Genomic DNA, 23,085 nt, shown 5'->3' on the forward strand with positions numbered 1-23,085 from the left:
ATTTTCTAATTTCGACTATGCGTAGTGTATGCTTAACGCATGCACGTGTTGAAAGAAATGTTTAATAAAGTAAACAAATAAAATATTAAGATTTTTTTTTGTAAATTTTGTTACCCTTTAAATCATAATTGCTCTTTATTTCATAAATTACAGTTTCATATTTTTAATTTTATAATTTCTGCATGCCATCCTACCAGATTTAAATTGATGATCTATAATCCGGAATCGCCGAAGTCCCGACGTGTCCAGATTAAAGAATTTTGACTTTATTTTTTTCTGTAACTAATGTAATCTTTATTGAAATAAAATATAATAAACAAAATAAATTAATAAAATACAAAGAAAAGAAAATCATCTAAATTTTGTGAGTATCTGGGCTTTTTATGAAGTTTTTTTTTCATCCATCATATCGATTACTTTAATCAAAATGTTTATGAATTTGTTATCATATAATAAAATTTTTATTTAATGAATTATTTTATTTTGTAGACCAAATAGTCATACAATGGCCATGTTAAAAATTCATTCTTTAGAAGATTATGCTAAGCTTGTTGCTGATAACTGGGAGGTGAAACCTCCCACTGATGAAGATATGAAGCGGGAAGATGCAAGTTCTACAGGTTTGTTATTTTAAATCTATTAAAATAATTTGCATATTTACTAGTTTCATAAAAATAATAATTCTGAAGTGTATGGTCATGAATCTGTGAACAGTGATTTTATCAATGCTTCTTATGGTAAAATTTTAAGTGTATGTACATCTATCTATATATATTAATTTGAAAATTGTTTATTTTATATTAATTTAGAAATTGCTGTTTAGCATTACTTTTTCATAACCAGATAATTCACAAACATTTATATACTGTATCACCAGTTTGTTTTGCAAACCATTATAGACTATAAATGTTCCAGTGTGTCATCAGTTTTTGGCTGTATAAATGATAATTATGTTTGCATTTTTACTCATTAAATGTTTAAGGGCTGGTTTTGTGAGTAAAATACATCTGCAATTTTATAAAAATATTTCTTGTAAAATTTTTAAATAATAAAGAAATACAATTAAATTTGATTAAAAAAAGTGGATTGCAGTTGTTCATTGTAGCTTATGGTATAAGGTTGCTATTACTGGTGTGGCTGTGTTCATTTGGACTGCTGCATTATTAACAGATAATTGCCAAAATTACTGTTATGGTTTAAGAAATTACATTATAAAAGTAGTAAATTGATATATTTTTGAATTAATCAAGTTTTTTTATTCGTCTAAACTGTGTATGATTAGACTAATTACATTAGAACATAGTCAAACTTCAGTAGCTTAAAGTTTGTTACTGAAGTTGAGTCATATTTCAGTAACTTAAAATTTATGGTAAATTAAGCAATGCTGATCACAACCAATTGTATTAGAAATTAATTATATTTTTCAAATAAGATTTTTTTTTGAATTTTTGATAATGCTAAAATTATTATTTTTTCATTTTCTGTCAAGTCAAATTCAAATAGCATGATGAAGCTGCTGAGGTTGCATGTAAACCCCCCTTTTTCCCCCAGAATCCTTAAGTACAGAATAATTTGAAAATTAAATTCCGGTTGTTTTTCAAACCAGTACTTACTTCACATGTATTGAATAGTTTTGAGTAATTGTTATTCTTAGGGGAGTTGTATTCTTCTTTATTTTAAAATATATTTTTAAAAAAGTTTTAGAAATGAAGTCTGTGATATTTGGTTCTTGCATATCGTTTGTCACTTGGGACTGTTGTTGTAAAACTTCACTTTGTAATAAGTATTGACTGCACTATCTTAGTGTTATATTATGCAATAAGTTTTGACTTTTCCAGATTGTAGCAAACCTTAGTATTGTACATTTTAGCTGTGTTAAAACGATTAATATATACAGTCAAAAGTCGTTAATTCAGACACCCATAATCCGGAATGATCTATAATCCGGACCTCAAAGCTACAAACTTTTTGCACTTGCGTCGCGTTGACGCATGCATATAGGCGTTTACGTGTGCACGTAAGACCTTTACAGCTGCGAATGCGCGTGTGCGCATGCACATAAAACGTTTATGCATGCATGTTTAATGTATAACGGACGGTATAAGCTATGCTAAAATTATCTAATTCAGTTAATGTTGCAGATTGCGTTGTTCCTCAATCTTCGAATTGGATCCGGCTTATTATTTTTTGCAGACTGTTAGAAGAATTTTATAAAAGTAAGCTTGAACTTTCGATTATATCAAATAGAATTTTCGATATATATTTGCTAATATGTAAAGGATCTAAAGCGAAAGTATGTTTCGAAATCCGAAATCTGTTTATCAATTTCACGCTGCTCGGTGGGGGAAACGACGCGGCGCGCAATGAATTGGAAGTTTATCTGTCAACACTATCCTTATCTTCAGGGCAGATGTTTTTATTTTATTTGGCTTATAATTCCTTACTAAATGTAGTATTTCATCTCGATGTACTCCGCCTTTGATATGATTTAAAACAAGTTCCTCGTCATTATAATTCTCTTCCGATAGTACAGAAAGAGACACCGAGGTTATTGAAAACGAAAAAATTTCGATTGACAAATTAGTCGGTATTCTGGACACAGCAATTATAGGACTTGAACAGTGGAACTTTGTAACTAAACAAGAAATTATGTTTGTTTAATAGAATTAAAGAGAAAGTATTATCACATGAAATGAAGCAACTTAAAACAACTTACACTGAAAAAATGTTTAATAAAGTAAACAAATAAATATTAAGCTTTTTCTCTTTTTTAAATTTTGATACCTTTTAGATCATAATTGTTCTTTATTTCATAAATTGCGGTTTCATATTTTTAATTTTGTAATTTCTGCATGCCATCTTACCAGATTTAAACTGATGATCTATAATCTGGAAAAATCGATAATCTGGAATCGCCGAAGTCCCGACGAGTCCGGATTAACGACTTTTGACTGTATAGGCACTTCCTTATTATTTTAGTACATATTATTTAAATGATATCAAATTTTAAGAATTTATACAACAACACATTTATTCTTACATGCAGTCTTTAGCTGCCATGTTTAAGTGGCTGATATTTACATCAAAAACCTTTTCTTACCCCAAGTTGTCAAAACGTATTATTTTCTTACTTTTACAACTTTTCACTTTGCAACTTCAAATACTTTCTGCAATGTATAGTTTCATTTAATAATCATTTTCACATATCTAAATGCAAGTAAAATGCCTTTTTTGTAGAAGAGTGATGTAACAACTTCTTCATTTTTTGGAAAATCAAAAGTTGTTAACATCTTTCCTATAAAAAAGACAGAAAATGTGATAGAAATAAAATGATAAACCGTGACCTACTCAGAGCTCTTTTCATCGTGTGTGAACTGTAAGTAATAGTGGTTATAACTTCCGGCCATTTGGTGACAGTTTATGATATAAATCCGTCATTCATCAATAATCTTGGTGTTGTTTAAATAATGATCCCCCGGGGAAAAGAGATTAGTTAATACAATTTTAGTGTGCTTATATGAGTTATATGTGTCTACTGTATATATGAGATACAGTCAAAAGTCGTTAATCCGGACTCGTCAGGCGATTCTGGATTATCGATTTTTCCAGATTATAGATCATCAGTTTAAATCTGGTAAGATGGCATGCAGAAATTACAAAATTAAAAATATGAAACAGTAATTTATGAAATAAAGAACAATTATGATCTAAAGGGTATCAAAATTTACAAAAAGAAAAAGCTTAATATTTATTTGTTTACTTTATTAAACATTTCTTTCAATGTAAGTTGTTTAAGTTGCTTCGTTTCATGTGATAATACTTTCTCTTTAATTCTATTAAACAGACATAATTTCTTGTTTAGTTACAAAGTTCCGCTGTTCAAGTCCTATAATTGCTGTGTTGAGAATACCGACTAATTTGTCAATCGAAATTTTTTCGTTTTCAGTAACCTCTGGGTCACTTTCTTCACTATCGGAAGCGAATTATAATGACGAGGAACTTGATTTAAATTATATCAAAGACGGAGTACATTGAGATGAAATACTACATTTAGTAAGAAATTATAAGCCAAATAAAATAAAAACATCTGCCCTGAAGATAAGGATAGTGCTGACAGATCAACTTCCAATTCATTGTGCGCCGCGGCGTGAAATCGATAGCAACATTTCGTATTTCGAAACATACTTTCGCTTTGTAGATCCTTTACATATTAGTAAATATATATCGGAAATTCTTTTTGACATAATCGAAAGTTCAAGCTTACTTTTATAAATTGCTCTAACAGTCTGCAAAAAATAATAAGCCGGATCCAATTCGAAGATTAAGGAACAACGCAATCTGCAGCATTAACTGAATTAGATAATTTTAGCTTAGCTTATACCGTCCATTACACATTAAACGCACATGCGCACACTCATATTTGCAGCCGCAAAGGTCTTACGTGCACTCGTAAACTCCTGTGTGCATGCGTGATCGCGACGCATGCCCAGAAAGTTTGTAGCTTTGAGGTCCGGATTATAGATCATTCTGGATTATGGGTGTCCGAATTAACGACTTTTGACTGTATTAGCTATTATATCTACTTTCTTGTTTTGGTGGATTTCGCTGATTCCTCTCATTGCTTGGATGCCTTGGCATGGTTGAGGGAGTCCCTTACTGGGTTTAAAGTTGACGCTTAAAACTAACCTACTACTGTTAGCCGTAGGGTATTGGGATGACAGCACCTTCTCTGGATCGGATGACTTTGCCAGCTGATCGGAATATGGACCTTAGCAAAAAGCATATGTAAAAGAGCTGCAGATAATATGTAATGGACTGGAAGATCTGTTAATGACAGATCAAACAATATTTCTAAGACTGTGGCTCAATTAGATATCAGTTCTCTTTGATGAGTTTAATAGTCGATCAATATCTTCACTGAAATAAAAGAGAAGGAAAACAGGAGCAATTTCATATTGATCAAGAAAAAGTAAATAGGACATATGCTGATGCTGTAAAACATCTGCCAAGATCTACATTGCAAACAACAATAAAACCTAAACCAAACAAACTAACTAAGCAGCATGGTTACCATTTACCCAATGGAGGGCACATCATGTTTTAAACAAATTAAAAGACAAATTTTGAAAAGCATCAACTTCAAGTGGGTATAAAAAGACTGCAAAGCATAAAAAATGGTGGGATTATAATGAAAACAAGTAAAGAAGAAGACCTAGAGATCATTAAAAATGAAATTAAGAGCAATAAAACTGTTAAACAAAAGATAGAGCTTAAGCATGCAAAGAAAAGAAACCCTAAAATAGTGATCTATAATATCTCAAAAACGGTCTCAAAAGAAATCATTTTTGCCCAAAATGGTGAGATTAAAGCAGAGCAAATTACAATCAAGTAACTCATCCATGTTCAAAGACTTTGGGTATTAGAAGCATTACCTGAAGCTTATAAAACATTAATGAAGCTCAGAAAGGTATTCTTTGATTGGGAGCAATTAAAGGCAGATCTTAAGCCTATACAGTCAGCATAAATGCTGTCAATAGGGACATATTAGCACTAAATGTGCTGCAGAAGAAGCCTGCGGATTGTGTGGAAAATTGGTCATAATTATTGGAAATGCAATAGCTCAAGCAAGAAATATGTTAATTGTTGCAATAGAAATGCAAATAGCGGTTCAAACTTTGTGCGATCGAAATTGCCCTACAAGAGCAATTGAAATCGAACAGCTGAAGTGTAAGATAAACTACTAATTATTAAGGATGATAATATAAAATCAGTAAAAGCCATACAAATAAACTTAGCTCATTGCCAAGCAGCAACAGCTCAGCTAAAGCAAAAAGCAAATTTTTATGACATAGCATTAATTCAAGAATCCCATTGCTTAAACTCAAAACCTGTGGTTTCCAAATAAATGGTAAACTGATATATGACCACTCTGAATAGCCTTGTTCACTAATTCTAGTGAAAAAAAAATTATCTTTTATTATGACTTTTGTCTCAAGAGATGTTGTATCTATATTCATGGAACTATCAGAAAAGGAAATACATATAATAAACAGCTATTGTCTGCCATCCGGTGATCTAACAGAACATCTATGAAGTATTGAAGACCTTATCAAAAGGTATGATTATGATATTGTCATAGTGAGAAACTTCAATTCATAGGGTATAATTTGGAGCTCCCCATTCAAAGATCTTAGAGGAGCAGAACTGAGGTAATTCTCAAGTATACACAAATTTCTTATTGAAAATGATCTAGATAGTCTAGCAGCATGCTCATGTAGTAGAGGAAGAAGTTGGACAAATACAACCATGACAAAACATGGACATGATATTCCTCTTTTTCTAACTGGATGGTTCTGTATGAAATATCTGGAAGTAATCATTAATCATCTAACATTTGAAGATTCAAATATTAGAAGCAATAGTTGCAAGTGGCCTTGAAAACCCTCAACAAATTTAATACTGAATCTACCTTAGTAAATGGAATCAGAAATATCCTGGACAAGATTAAAGTAACACTTCATTGGGTTAAAGGCCATGTAGGTCATATCGGAAACGAAACTGCAGACACATTGGCAAAAGCAGGAATTAGTAATGGAGTACCATTGAATATAAAACTGTCAAAAGTTAAATTAACATTAAAAGAATGGCAATGCAGATGGGATTAACTGGAAACTAGTAGGCTGATTGATAAAGTGCTTCCTAAAGTTAAAACCACGAGACTATGCTTGGATTTCTTCTTGATTCAAGTTTTCATAAGACACGAGGCTTTCTTATCCTATCTAAATATGTATAAATTGATGAGTGCTAAATGTGTTTGTGAATTAAGAACAGCAGATGCATTACATATCTTAATTGAATGTCAAGAATTATCTCAAATCAGAAAATGTTACCTAACAAAATATGTCTCCTTCAAATTTCAAAGATTATTACAAAATGAAAAAGGCCAGAAAATTATCTCTAGATTATGTTAAATATCTCTATGACAATGAAACTGCATTGTATACTTCATAGCTATTATACAGAGGCTGTTCGCACATTTTTTAGACGATTTTTGGTAAGCGGTAATAAAAAATCATTTGTTGCGAAAGAAGTAATTGATATTGTACTATGTTTTTAAAAGTCAAAATTATCGTCTGTGGCTTGAAAGTTTTGTTTTTATTCAAAATGGCGAATTTAACAAAGCAGTAGTTCGAAGGCTACATTTACGCTCTTTCCGAAGAGAAATATGCATACTCCATTATCCAAAAACAATGTGAGAGTCATGGTTTTGTGATATCTAAAGCATCGATAGGTCATATCATCAACAAGAGAGGAAACAAACATCAAATCGGAGCCTCAAGGGGACAAAAATTCCAAACAAGTATCCAAGGAAAAAACGGACAACTTCGACTATTGCAAAGGTACGTTGTTTAATGTTAAAAGAAAATCCCCCTAGTCAAAGGACAGTTGCAAAATCATTAAAATGATTGGTGTCCACTGTAAACAAAATGATAAACGTTGATTTAAATCTTAAGAAAGCGAAAACACGCAATGCGCATCGTCTTCTTCCAAAGCATATCGCTCAACGCAGGACACCTGCAGAATTCTATATGAGAAACCCTTATCCAAAGAAAAATGGAAAACAATTGTCACAATAGATGAAGCATGGGTGTATTTAAATGATTGTAACAAAAAAAAGAGCCATTTATTATCATAAAAGGGGAGAAAAAAATTTAAGTACATGGTTCAAAGAATCGAAAGAAAGTTTTTCTAAGGGATTCGTGATTGTTGCTGGTTTTCCTTATAATGGCAAGTTAAAAATAAAGAGAGTGCAAAAAAATGTCAAGATTAACTTCAAATACTATCAGGAACATATTTTATCGCCAATTTTTCTGAATGAAATGCCATCGCTTTACCCTCAGTGCCATCAATCTGTGAGACTCCATCAGGACAAAGCTAGCAGTCACACATCAAAATCCATAAATTTCCTAAAAGAAATTGAACAAAAGAACTGGTATCAAGGCCATACCCTTCACTGATATCCCTACTAAATCACCCGATGTGTCACCTATGGATTTTTGTGCTTTCGGACTTTTAAAAACTGCATTATCCAAACGTTGTCCCAAAACCCTAACAGGACTCTGGAAAGTTGTTCGGGAGGAATGGGATAGAATACCTCTTCTGCCACTTCAAAAGGCATTATTATCCTGGAAATTACGGTTTCGAAAGATAGTTCAGAGTAAGTGATGTCAAATAGAACATTTAAAACACAAGAATTTTATGTAATTTAGTTTTATGAATACAATATACATCGTCTAAAAAATGTGTGAACAGCCTCTGTACTAGGTTTGCATATTATATCTCTAACAATTGTTATCATATCTTGAGTTGTTGTTGTATTTTTCAATATCATCTGTTAAATAATATATTTATCATTTCATTTTTGTATTTCTCATTGTAATTATGTCTTCATCATAATTCACTTAATATTGTTAACTAAATTTTTCTTCTAATATAATATAATTATTCTATGTATGGAAATGTTGTAAATAATTATAACTCTAGCTTGTATTTTGGTATAATAAAGAGTTTGATGAGGTCAGCAAATTTTATTAATGTTTAATTTGGCAAATCTGTAAAAATAAAAATTTAGTGGAATTCAAAATTTCTTACCTTTTATCCTTCAAGATGATACCTATTTGAAGAGGTAAAGACTTTTCCTCCACTTCTTGTTGTTTAAATATTGAGGGCCATGACAATAACAAAGTATTGTATACACATATATGTATATATATCATCTGGCTGTGGCAAAAGTTTTCTGCCAAAACACGTTCTTAATAAAGTTAGGGGAAAAAAACCATAAACAGTGCCTTTAGTACACATAGTAATCACCACCAAAATGTATGGTTTTCTGCCAGCATTTTGGTAGTTTTTTAAAGCAGGCCGCGAGTGTAAAAACAGATTAACATCATTTTGGACGTCCTGTCCAGAATGGAAGATAGCATCAGTAAGCTGTAGCTATAGGTGAGAAAAAAGGTAGAGGTTCAAAGTAGCATGCTGGGGCTATATGATGGGCATGACAAAAGATCCCATTTGAGTCCGTACAGAGCCCAGCTGGTGAATGCAGACACGTGGTCTTGCATTATCTTGATGGAACATTACCTTTTCATGTTGGAACTCAGTACAACCATTTTTCCTTGATAGCAGCGTCAACACGGATTAGCATCACACTGTACACCGTACTGTCAAGGGTTTTACCTTTTCCCAGATGCTGTTTGGGAATAATACCACGGCAATTCCACCAGATACAGAGCATGATCTTTTTGTCAGTCATATTGCACTTTGCGATGCTGCCGACGAGCTCACCGACCGCAGACCAACCCTCTTTTTGGCCTGTGTTGTTGAAACAAATCCACTTTTCTTGACAAGTAATGATCCAGTCCATAATTTTACCCTTGCATTTATATTTGAGCAGATTAGTGCAGGCCTGAACACATCTGTCCATATCTGCTCGAGTCGTTTCATGTGGTACCCAGTGATTGAGTTTGTTCATCAGGTTTATGCAGTGCATTGCACAAATAACAGACATAGCAGTAATGTCTAACTCCTTAACAAGTTCTCAAGCAGTTGCATGCTGATCTTTTTCCATTAATTTCTTGCAGGCAGGCCACAAGAACATCAGTACGCTGGCCAGAGCACTCTGCTTCTTGAATGTCATAGTCCTTGTTTTTGAACTTTCGGTACCAAACCATCACAGTGTCATATGATACAACATTAGTACCTAAAGCTATACATATAATTTGGTGAATTCTGTAGCTGACTTTTTGCAACAGAACTGGATATAAATGATGGTTCTAATCTGGAGTCATGGTAGTTCCATTTCAGACACCTTGTACTTAATGATAATGATATTTTATAGAAAAATCACAACACAGGGTTCTAAAGTAAGTCTGTTTCTTTCAAATGCCAAACATTGTTTTACAAAACACCATTAAACACACCTCCGTGGACTGTTTGCACAGACGATATTTGCAATGGCAAAAAATTTTCGTTTAAATCCGATATAAGTATGCGAAGGACTAGATTGTATGTATTATTTTTCAAATTCATTTTATCCAAAAGCCTGTGCAAAACTACATTGTACCTAAGACACAATAACATGCCGAACAAATACTCATTCAGAAGTCAAACAACAAAAACCAGCGTTATATTTTCAAAACTTTCACAGGACTAGTTTCGATGATTTTACCGAACCACCATCCTCAGCTGCAAAACCACAAAAAAGCAGACATTTTTTTCAAATTTATTTTATCCAAAGTCTCAGTAATTGGAATATTCATTTTTTCCTTCTCTCTTTGTTTTAGCTTATGAAAATTTAATGGTAGTATCTAATTTTGCTGCATGAGCAGATATATATATATATATATATATATGTAAATAAATAAATAAAAAGGAAAAAGGAAAGGGAAAACGAAAAGGAAGAAAAAAGTTGTAAATTTTATATGGAGTATTCATTATTTTGCATTAGTAATTATGATTAAGAACCTTTTCTTTTATATGTTTTTTTTTTTTTTTTTTAAATATAACCCTAAGCCATTTTTATTATTATTTTATGTAGAAAAATGAACTATTTTAATTTTAGGTGGTTTAGACCTCATGATTGTACCTGGTTTAGCTTTTACAAAAAGGGGGCATCGCCTTGGTGGTGGAAAAGGCTACTATGATGCTTATGTTCAGAACTGCTCTCATGACCCCCACGGAAGACCTTATACTATAGGATTGGCATTTAGAGAACAAATACTTCACAGCATTCCAGTTGATGTCCATGATTTTATGGTTGATGAAGTTATGTATCCTGATGATTAAATAATTTTTTTTTATGTGCATATCCTTTGACAAATAAAACATATCTGTTTTTAAAATTAGATATATTTAAATCAAATTTTATATGAAATGTTTTTACTAGAAGAACAAATTAAGTAAAATTTTATTAGAAAACTTATATGTATTCTTGTCAGATATTTTAATTTTGAAAAAATTGAGCTAATGCTTATAGAATGATCTAGGGAGCCCAGTATAAAATGGAATCTGCCCTTTGAAGCAGGATTTTGCGGCTGGAGTTTCACAAAGCTCAGATGTTTTGTGAAGTTCTGCAAAAAATAGCAATAAATAAGTTACATATAAGTGTATTGAATCATTTTGTAATTTCATATTAATATATTTAATAATTTACATGAATTTTCTAAATATTAATACTAGAATTTGATAATTTATCTTATACTTTTTCAAGTAATTGTCATTAAATGACTTATGAAGTACTCATGAATATGAATGAGAATTATTGTAGTGAGTTTTATCTATTTATCTTCTGCTTCCATATGTTATGCAAGATTTTTTTGGGAGGTGATAAACAAAAAACTTCTGTATCAAGTCTTTTCAACAAGCATTTTGATTCCCCCCCCCCGTCTTGGTTTATAAACATACAAAAAATATGCTACTTTTTGCTTATTGCCATTCATTATGAAAAAATATGTTTTCAAAATAAACTGCATAAGAGGCAAAAACTATTAATTGTAATAAATACTGGTTTTCATATAGGGCTTGATTGAGATTTGAATATCGTTTCATGAGTTACACTAGCTTAGAAAGATTGAGAAATGCTACCATTCTTGATACAGGGCTTTAATCCTTTCTTTCCTTTTTTTTTTTTTTTTTTTTTTTTTTTTTTAATTTGGCAGTTGGGAATTTTATAGCAGTGATCTCAAACTGGCAGCCTGCAAAGACATTTCCGTTATTATTTAATGCAAGTATGATGTTGCAGAGATTTCAGGAGTCTACTTATTTGAAATCCAAGTTTACATTATTTTCATTTCCGTTAAAATCAAACATGAATAATGCACCACAAAATCTATAAATAGAGATAATCAAATTGTAGAGGGATATAAATCTTTATTTACAGATTTTTAGGTACAGATTTTATTAACTTTGTTGGTACTTTACAAAGAATAAATAAGCTCAGTAACGAATTCTTGTACTAAAAATAATTGCTTAATTTGGGGATTTACCTCTGTGTAAACAGATTTTTTTTTCACAGTAGAAAACTAGTGAGAAAGAACCAGTTGACCAGTGAACATCTGTGATGAAGGTAATTTGTAGTAATTTTTCACCAAGGTTACACACTTTATCAGAATCGTAACACTGTCAAGTATCAAGCTTTAGTAAGAAATAAAGACGTTTATAATCACTTACAAACATGCATATTTTTATTTGTGTGTCGAAGGAAAATTTAATAAATAAGAAAAAGAACGAGTTGTTATTATCTAAAGTTTTGTTCCACTTGGTATATTTTCTCTTTTAATCTTTTTCTAATTTATTTTAGTTGTTTATTTTTAGTTTAAATTAAAGTAAGTTTTTTGCATGTTATAATTATTTGGGAGAAATGTCAAGCTAAGAATTTAAGATGTAGCTATCAGTATAGTTTAATTGCAAAATGTAACCAACAAAAATGTACAAGTAGGTACCAAACTTTAGATTTGGATTAGAAAAAGTAAGTATAAATTTGTTAATAATTTTTTTTTAAGAAAGATTATGGTCTGTCAGCAGGTTTTAGGTTAAACATTTGGCCCACATGCAAATTTGAGTTTGAGACCAATGTTTTATAGTTTCTTCAGTAACTTTCAATTTTGCCAAAATTTGCAGTTTATTGTTAAATATTTTCTTTATAGTAACACTATAAGAAGACATCTGGTAGAATATATTTTTAAATAGCGTTATATTCCAAAATATAGCAGGTCCAGAATATGAATGCATTCGTGTTCAAAATTATGAGTGCTATCACAACATAATGATAATACTAGATGTTTCAACTATTTGAATGTTGGAGCATTTATTTAAACAAGATGTAGTGGTGTTTATATATATTTAACACAGATCAGTAGGTTACATTTTATATGGACCACACTTCAGTTTGAAATTTTCAGTCTCTTAATGTATTTTCATTGCCTTTTCAAAATGTGAAAAATTCTAGATTTTCCCTAATAGACCAGGAATTAAATATTGTAAATGGGAACCAAAAGTGATTAGAAGGCTGAGAATTCGAACATTGGCCAGATAAATATTGGTAATAAAGTAGATAAATGTGTGTATATGCTGCTAAACTACACAAAATTCTAAGAGAGACCAGGGCTTAATTTCTAAAATCAGAAGTGCTGGATCCCTCTAGAAGGCCATCAGAAAGAAGGGGGTGAATAAATTAACTGAAAAAACTAATAATTAAAATAATTAAATTAAAATTTGATAAGTGTAAAGATGTAAATGAAAAATTAATAAGTTTTTAAATTAATGATAAATAGTTAAAGAAAAGAAATAAAATATCGGAGCTAGTCTTATTTGGGGCTGCAATTGGACTTAAATTTCATACAAAAACTATGAAATAGGCAAATAGCTCAGTTGGCGTGTGGCTGAATTTAGACCTTAAATATTCACTAAAACATACTGTTTCAATGGAGTGGGGAACTATTATTTTTCCAGCATACCAATGGAAAGCAATTAAAGCGTCACTAATGAAAATGGAGAGAATGCTAGAAAATATCTAAGAGTATGGAAAGAAATTTTATGGAGAATTGTAGCTTTGAAAAGAAAGAGAAAAGTGTCCAATGCTTTCTGATCACAATACCTTACCAATGTAATTCTATCTGTCAAGCAGAATTCCACTGGCCGAAACAATTTTCTCCAAATCCGATATAATGACATCACAAAAACAAATTTAAGGTCTGCTTTAAGTGACAATATTTTTACCCCATATTTCGTTACATAGTTCAAGTCTGCAGGAGCTTTGCAGTGAGAGGTTACCAGCACTGGATGTGGAAGACCAAGATAATCACAGTTAATACTTTTGGGAGCAAAATATTCCTTCAATAAACTGCTTTCATAAATTTATTGCATTACCTGGAGAATAAGCCTTTGAAATATGGATGGCGGCTTTTCTTTCCTTGAAAGTCTTAATCTTCATCAAATATTTCCCAGAGAAAGATAGACATGAATTCGGAAGTTATAATTGATTTTAAAGGTATATATATTTTTTTTAAATAAAATGTGTCCTATTGAAACAGTGTTTCCCTTACATAAAAGAAGTACTGGAGCCTTTTTACTTAGGGATCTATTACGTTCCATTTAAAATTACGATTTACATCAGAAACTGAGAAGTACTGGAGCTGGGTTCCAGTGGGCTCCGGTGCAGTTTAAACTCTGAGAGAGACTGAAGATTGTGCACTAAAATAGCTAGAAGTGCTACCTATAATTTCAAAAGATGTTATAAAATATAAAATTCAGCTCTTTTGCTGGATCTTGGTAATTTCTAAAGCTTTCTTATTTCAAAATTCAAATTCTTTTTCATCGTTCCCACCCTCAAAAAAGAGGAGGGCACCCTCGAAATATGTGGACTAGGACTTAGCTGTATACAAAAATGGAACAGTGGCCCATCTAGGTATTCCCCCTTCCCCCCAAAAAGAAGGAAAATTTAGTTGTGGTTTTTTTTTTTTTTTTTTTTTTTTTTTTTTACCTCTTGTAGGTCAAATATGAATTTACTGTAATGCATGTTTGGTATATGGAAGGAATTTTTATTTAATTTCTCAAAGATTAAGCTGCTAAATTGTTTTCCTCTTTAAAACAAAATGCAAAACACTATTTAAAACAAAATTTAGACATTTGAAATTTTATTTTATTTGTATGGGCCAAAAGGCTAATAAAATGTAACTGACAGCAGTTAAACTCTATTGTAAAATAAAAACTCCTTCAGAAGAAGACTGGTATATCATACACACATTCATCTTGTCTATTTGGGGGAAATAAGCACTCCTTATGTTTAAGCCTTGCTTTTATGAAGTAACTAAACGGCCTTTGTACAGCATGTAGTTGCTTTTAATTAATATTTGTGTACTCATATCTCTGTATATTATAGTTTAATCTATAATATGCACAGATTTTTATCTGTGTATATTATAGATTATATATTATTGGTGTATAATATGCTCAGATTTTTATCTGTGTATATTTTATAGGCAGTGTTACTTGTTTGCATTCATTTAGAATTTTTTTTTAATATGTGCTATATTATGAAACCTTTTCTTATTATCAAGTTCAAATGAAATATTGAAAACACATACATAATTAAAATTGACTTGAGCTTTAAGGAAAAAAATCTGAATTCTTCTGTAGTTTTTTTCTAATCTTTGCTACGCTTAGTTGCGTTTCCATCCAGTCAGGAATAAAATAATTTTGCATTATATTATTATGCAGGCTTCTTCAGTAATTATTGGGCTAAAAATACATTAATAATGACCTTTTACAAAAATAACTAAGATGAAAAGATCTGTGTATGTGTGATTTGGATTATGTACTCACCAAATCATAATTTTTTACCTAAATAAAACTGTGCTGACTTTTTTTATGCTTTTGTTTTCATAACCCCTTTATTTTGTATAATTTTCCAAGAAACTGAGAAGGAATAAACTGAAATATTAGGAAAAAGTGAAATTTTTCAGCCTGACCAAATATATTAATAAAAGTGAAATTACAAGGAAAATGTTTAATTTGTGCAGTATCAGCAAAATGAATTGAAATAGTAAAATGTTTTTTATAAAAAAATTTTAATGTCTTCATGAAACAATTACAAAAATACATACATAAAATGAATTTTAAAAAAAATTTTTGTGGCCAAGATTACAATAATTATTGTTCTTGAATTTAATCTTCTCTTTTATAAATTCAGAAATTTGGCTAAGGATTTATTTAATCAAGTCTTCTGCCCTGAAAAGAGTTTGCTTGAATCAAACTTTATTTGTCTCTCATTTTTTTATTATTATTATTTTTCTCCTTAAAATATTTGTTACATTTTTTGTGCTTTTTTTAAATTTGCTTTATTTCTTAATTATAAGACTTTATTACTACTACATTTTAATTTAATTTTGTGTTTGTATTTTTATTATTAGTTAATTTTTCTTATTGTTTCATGAGGATGTTAAATAAGTGTGTATAAAAATTTTATTAATACACAATATATTTGTATATGTTATATATGTGTGTATATATTGTGTTCAGTATAGTGTTTTCTTAAGCTACTAAATTAGTTTAAAGGAATATACATGACACATAGATTAGATTTTTTTTTGTTCAGTAATTAGTGAAAGTACATGGTCTTGCTATGAGTAATAATAGTTTAGTTTAATTTTCATTTAAAAGAAATATGTTATAATTTAGTTTTGTCAAAGGTAAGAAAATATCTAGTTTAATTTTAATACAGCTAAAATAAAAACAGATTGCATATTTAGTTTTATACTTAATGTAGGCAAAGACGTATTTCTTTGTTGTATTTAAGTTGAAGTAGGTTGTGCATTAAGGCAAATAAAAATTTATTTACCTGCTTAATTTAATTTTAAAGAATGTTTTTCTGTTTGATAGGAATTTTGTATTATATCTGTTGAAATAGAATGTGAGGAGTAAAGTCGAACACACTGAAAGCAAGGGTGGGGACTTCACTTTTATAGTAATCATTTCAGTAAATAATCACTTTCTAATCACTTCAATAAATATATATTTATTTGGCTTACAGTGAAAAGACAACCAGCTTTCCAATCTTTTTTTAATTTCTAGATAGACTGTAATGCCCTAGTTAATAAGGTTGTATTTGGAATTTTACTGTATTTGAATTATGTTACATAGTGTAAGCTTGGTAGCCTTTTATGTTTATTATAGAAGAATTGGAATTAACATGTAGTGAAGTTCCCTATTATAATAAAATTACTCTATGATGTGCATTTTTATTGACATTAAAAAATAATAATAATAAAGTTAGGAATGGTAAATCAATTTTTGGCTACATTCAGCTATTATTTTTTCATGTTTCTAATGAGAACTTATCACATGAAATTTTAAACCACAAAAAATTATTAATCATTTTAATAAGTTTTTGTTTCTTGTAATCATACACTGTAATGAATTTGAACTTGTTCAGTTAAAAAGAACTTACTCATTTAAACATGTTTATTGCTACATAAGTTTTCAAGACTACATACTTATTTTTTACTTTTGTGTTACTATATCCCTATGTGTTTATTTTTTACACAATGTATCTATCTAATTTGTTATTAGCACATTTAAACTTCATATGCATTAGAATGATAAAGCATTATGTGGTACATTTATGTAACTTTATCTCTTCTAGCTGTGCTATATGACTCTATCTTGAATTTAAATGTTGACTCATTATGATGAGGAAAGAATATTGCTTAGGTTTTTGTTATTTTGTTATTGGTACCATGCTGAAATAAATTTACTGTTTCATTCTTGATATCTAGTAATTATACTGCAATAATATTATGGTTAAAAGCTATTTGTGACTAAAAAAACTATTTCTAAGCTGCTTGTGATATTAATAGCATTTTTTTAAAATTTATTGTTGGTGTTTTAATTTAACAAAACTCTTCAAAAAGTACTGTGTAATTCATGCAACTTTTGTAGATAATTTTGTTCTCATCCAAAGATATTTTCATAAAAAATTAAAATAAAGATATTTGAATAATTACAGCAATAAGACCATTTATATTTTCTTTTTCATTTCTAGAACCTAAAATGGAATTAATCCCTTTTCATTATGACATAGTGCAAAATTGGGTACAGCTAAAAAAAAGTGTTTAAGGTATGAAAAAATGTTACACTTAGGTGTGAATTAAACCAAAGACATTACCTATGATACATTTGAAAGACGGCTGTTTTATATAAAAATCAAGAAAATTGTTCCCCATGTGTTGCTGTCGTAAAAGTATAAAAATATTTTTTTTAAATTCTTGTCATTTTATTATTTTAATTTTAACAGGTATTTCATTTAAAAGATAAAAGTAATAGTTATCAATGAAAAAAAAAAGCCTTATATTAAGAGAAGTTAACTGAATTAATATGAATACTTTAGCAAAGAGGGGATATATAGTTTTATGTTAGCCAGATATAAACTTATCTCATAGCACTCAAAAAGCATGGATAGAAATAAATTGCCAAGCATAGTTTTTCTTATCACCAAACAGGGTAATTCTTATATAAAAATTTCATTCAAAAACATCTTAATAAGAGTTTTATGCAATGCTTTTAAAATATTGTAATAAATTTAATATATAAAAAAAAATTACTATTGTTTCAACATTATGAAGGTCATTTTATTAGTAATTTTTTATTCGTCATCATAATCAGTATGTGTGAAGTAAAACCTCATTTTGCAATTTAGCACTTGTTCTCTGCAAAAATGCAAGTTTGAGATGTTTTTAATTTACACTCTCCAAAATTAGAGAAATCTATAATATAAAACATTCAGTATAGGTTTCTTCTTGACTTGTAAAATTAACAGATTTTCGAAGTGTATTTTCGTTTGAATGTGTTCATATAGAGAATGTGCTATATGAGATAACAGCACACTTCTAAATATGTTTTATAATGATGATCAGTTATACTCTTGTCGTACTGTTGTTATATTAGATTTAGTATTAATTTCCATCTATATGTGTATACTAGACAAATATATTTCAGAACATGAACATATCACTTTGTGTATTACCTAGACTCTACATATAATAAAATTTACTAGTATATTACCTAGTTTTATGTTGGTTGCAAATATTATCAGCGTTCATTATCTATTTTATAATGATTCATGTATATTTTGAACCATTTTAAATAAAATGTATTTCCCCCCTTATATGTGTATATGCACAGTGATCGATGTAGTATTATGTAAATACTGAAAATTTTATAATGAAAAGTTTTGTGATTGTATTAAAATTTGTATTGTGTGTTGCTCAATGTAAATTAATATTGTATGTAAAGAAATCAAAATAGTCTTGCCTTCAAAAGTCAGAGTTTGTTTGACAATTCTTATCTCATAGCTGCAGTTCCTAATCAAAAAAAATCCTTCCCTTCAAAAAGGGAGATTTAATGTGATTATTTTATTGTAATGGCAGAAATTCCTATTTTTTACCCATTTATTCTTAGTTCCAGCTGTACTGCACTGGCAACAAATAATTGCAGGTGTCTTTTAATTGTATTGTTTATTGAAAACTGTGATTTAAGGCCCATTTCCATTACTGTGTTGCCAATGTGATGCATATGCGTTTCTCCAATCAGCGAGCGAATTCACTTTGATTGACATCTGCAATCTGGTGTGCAATGATGGATGACAATCGGATGAAGTTCAATGATGTTTAATTTCTATCTGTATGTCTGTGGAAGCTCTGGGGTCATGTAGTAAAAAAGGAGCAATCAGGTGTTGTCACCAAAAATTAATGCTGACAGAAATAGCGATGAATGCTGAATCAGGGAAAGAATGCTTTGCTAAAAAATACTTATTTCTGAATTAACATTATAGTGAGAAATCTGCATGCTGAAAAAGACAGCAATCAACTGAATTTAGTTAAAAAAAAAAAAAGAAAAGAAAGAAAAGAAAAAATAAGATAACTGCAACTACAGTACTAGTTTGCAGAGAGCAGTAGTGATTATTGTCAAGAAACTGCTATAGCCAATCAGATATGGCATTAAAAGATTTTTTTTAAACAGGTAAAGACTAATAATATTATTAGTAAATTAAATCTGATAGCCTTTTAAATATTCTACTGCATTAAAAGTATGTTAAATTTATATTTCTCTATTTATGAGTATATAATTTTGGCTAACATATATTTGTAAGCACATCTTTCACTTAAAATATATTTTTAGCACTCCATCTAACTTCAATTAGAACGCCACTTTAAAATTATGTTTTTGTAAGAAATTCCCTAGAAGCTGAAGAACAAATTCTGGTGAATTTTTTAGACAATAGCACACTGAAATAAGACCAAAAAGTTTAGTTTAAAAAATTCATTTTCTTGATGATGTATATAAGCCAAAATTGCTAATCACATGTGTGTGATAATAGCTAAGTGGTAAAGCTGACAGTGGCAGGACTTGACTTTTGGGATCGTGAGTTCGAATCCCATGCTTTTTCCCCACCCTGTTTGCAACTTTCTTAGCTCCGTGTTCCAATTTGATCTATATTTGTGTTTAATAATTTATTTGATTTGTATTATCATGTGCATTAAATATAATGTTTTATTTATGCTCTTATTTATTTAAATTTTCCCCACAAGAATTTATTTTGAAAGTTATAATATGAATTTAAATCGTACTTCCCTGTATATATATATATATATATTAATATTTTGTTTCACTTTTATATGGATATACATCCATATGCTGAGACATAGAGAAGAAAGCTTATCTTTATAACTACTTTCATAAAAAGAGATATGAATTTAAAATTTATAAATTAAAAATAGTATTTTATAAATTATGTGTAAAATATAACTGCACATAAAACGAGATTTGCAATAAATTATCCAGCTATGACAGATTTGATGCTAAAATTGTATATATTACTCATATTCTTCCCAAATTTGGTCATATTTTAAAAATATACAATCTCACATGGCAGTCATCGGTGTTACAAGCATAGCAAATTTTGTGTAAATATTGTGAATCTTTCTTTACATTTGCTCTGTATTTTTAAAGTACCAGCTATTTTTAAATGTTTTAAACTTTTTTATTTGTTTTGCAGTAACAATACATTTTAGTTTCCATTATATATTATTTCATTAATATTTAAGGCTTCTAGAAATGCAAAGAAATTTTCAAAAATTACTTCAGCTTCTATGCAATTAGAGATGTTCATAATATGCCTTACTTATTAAAAATTGCTAACGTGCTGTACTTTCACAGTTCATAAGCAAAGGGTCCGAATCCCGTAAGTTAAATACAGAGACATTTGTTGACAATAAATGCAATCGACCACTGAACTTCTGTACTTGTAAATCCAACGCAATAGTGTAAATGCTCGTCTGTCTGCGTATGCATTTCTCCCAATGACGCTATGTGTTCGCATCGCACTAATGGAAATGGGGCTTTATTCTTAAAACTGAAAAACTGTATTGAATGTTAGGAATTGATTTTCAATAGCTGTCATTCTGAATATTGTGAACATTCAGTTGACATTGTCTGTGATTATTGAATGTGATGTTTGCCTATCTTTTTTAATTAATACCTAACAAGATTATTTAAATTTAAGTTATAATGAGTTAGATGGGTAATGTTTGGCTAAATTCATACTAATATGTGTTGTACTAGTATATGTTAAACAAGATTTCATTGTGAAAGTATGTGTGTAGTCATTCTGATAATGTCTTCTTTTGTTACTTAAATGAAAGCTATGTTATGGAAGCCATGATTTCCTCACCTCCCCCAGGGCAAACAAATGAATATCTTCAAAACCTTTGATTTAGGTAGGATAGTTATGCTTTAGAAGGGAGAACAGTAAATCACCATTATTTACAGTATTTGACTTTTGATGATACTGAATTAATATTTAGATTATAATGTATTTTATTGTGTAATATGTTGATTGAAATATATTGATTATTTATGCTATTATTAAAATACTATATTAAAGCATTTAGAGAAGCCAGCTTGTATAATCAATGATAGATGTTTTGGGTCTGTTATAAATAGATTTCAATAATTCTGAGTTTGTTAAGAAGATATTCATTGTAATAAATTTATGTATCTATATTATTTAAAAAAAGTGAGTGATCCTCTTCCCCCCCCTGCCCAAGATTTAATTTAATTGTATTTTGGCCCCTAACTGTAGCACTACAGGCTGTGTGTTTTAATCTGCAAGACCAAGCTAGCTTTGATATGGAAATGGTTCATTTTCAACATATCATTTTCAGCAAATTTCAGTCTCATAAATGAAATAACATAGATCTGTAATTACCTAAAGAAAATGTTCAGTTTTTGTTTTTATTGCAAATAACAGTTTTAAATTACTGAAACTATTTTCATGAGTAAAAATTAAAAAAGAGCATAGTAAAAGTTAAATAGTTTTGTAGCATAAATTTTGCAAAAGTAAGAATTTTGCAAATTTTTTTTAATACAAGAGATTTTTTAAAAAAAATCTTCATATCCCCTCAACAACTACGAATTCAGTTTCAGAAATATTTTTCTAGAATACTCTCAACATCAGGCTAGTAACAAAATTATCCTTATAAGAAAGAAAAAATTTAATCGGTATTCCGTGTAGAATTTTATTATAGTTACTGAAAGGTGTTTTCGTTAGTTTCAAATTGCTCCTGTTCTTGAAGAATTACATCAATACTTTATTAGATTTTTGAATTATATCCAAAAGTATATAGAGCAGCTTTAGCAAGTTGGCGATAGTGAAAGGAGAGAGAGAATACTACATATCCAAGATGAAATCTATGTTTAGAATGAATCGATTTTAATTCATATTAAACCCTAATGGTAAATGATAAGTTTCATTTCCCAAATTTGAAATAATTTTTAGTTGACATAGTGTCTACATTATGAGCATAATGTAAGAATTGGATGACAGGGATTAATTTTGAAAATTTGTTTCTAATTTGTGGCATAATATTTTATTATACATATCTAAATCAGTTCTTAAATAAGTAATTTGTTTAAACTAAATATTTGCTAAAAAATATTCAATTAATTACACATGCATATTTGTATTAGAGTGCAGATATTTTTGAACAAATGTTAATATTGTGAAAAGATGCTAAAATTTGTGCAGTTGCTGTTAAATTTGAAATTTATGCTTCTAGCTATATCTTCTCTTCAAATGGGTAATTTGATTGCTGTCTAAATTGTGAAATGAAAACTAGTTTATAATCAAAAGTATTTTTTATATGTGTTATTTTTATACAAGTAGAAATGTTTATATATGATAATATTTTAAAAATTGTATAAATAAGATGTTTCTATTGCCATTTGGGATGAATGTAGTGAAATAAATTATTGAATTAAAATGTGTCTTGTATTTAATATAAATTTCAGGTTGTATAAATGCACAATTTGGGTTCTTTTCCATTAATAGCAACCTCTGAGAAAGGCATCAAGCATATAAGCTGCCAACTGGTAAAATCACTGAATGATTTGAATACCACCTGAGTTCAAATCCCAGTAAAGTTGACTGCATGGGATTTTACAGAATTTTCACCATGTTTAATGTGTTTC

General features: G+C 29.6%; 1 protein-coding gene across 1 annotated transcript in view; it reads left to right on the plus strand.

Moving 5' to 3' along the window:
* The window catches only part of LOC118183252 (5-formyltetrahydrofolate cyclo-ligase-like), a 37,107-nt gene extending 14,230 nt beyond the window's left edge, over window positions 1-22,877 (plus strand). Inside the window, exons 4-5 of the mRNA XM_035352728.2 lie at window positions 490-620; window positions 10,622-22,877. Coding sequence (XP_035208619.1) covers window positions 490-620; window positions 10,622-10,845 — 355 coding nt within the window. The 3' untranslated portion in view covers window positions 10,846-22,877. The remainder of the gene's footprint in view (window positions 1-489; window positions 621-10,621) is intronic.
* The last annotated feature ends 208 nt before the right edge of the window (window positions 22,878-23,085 follow it).

This window comes from Stegodyphus dumicola, chromosome 4 (genome assembly GCF_044657685.1).
Source record: "Stegodyphus dumicola isolate Sdum_Otavi_A_Nest chromosome 4, ASM4465768v1".
Classification (NCBI taxonomy): Eukaryota; Metazoa; Arthropoda; class Arachnida; order Araneae; family Eresidae; genus Stegodyphus; species Stegodyphus dumicola.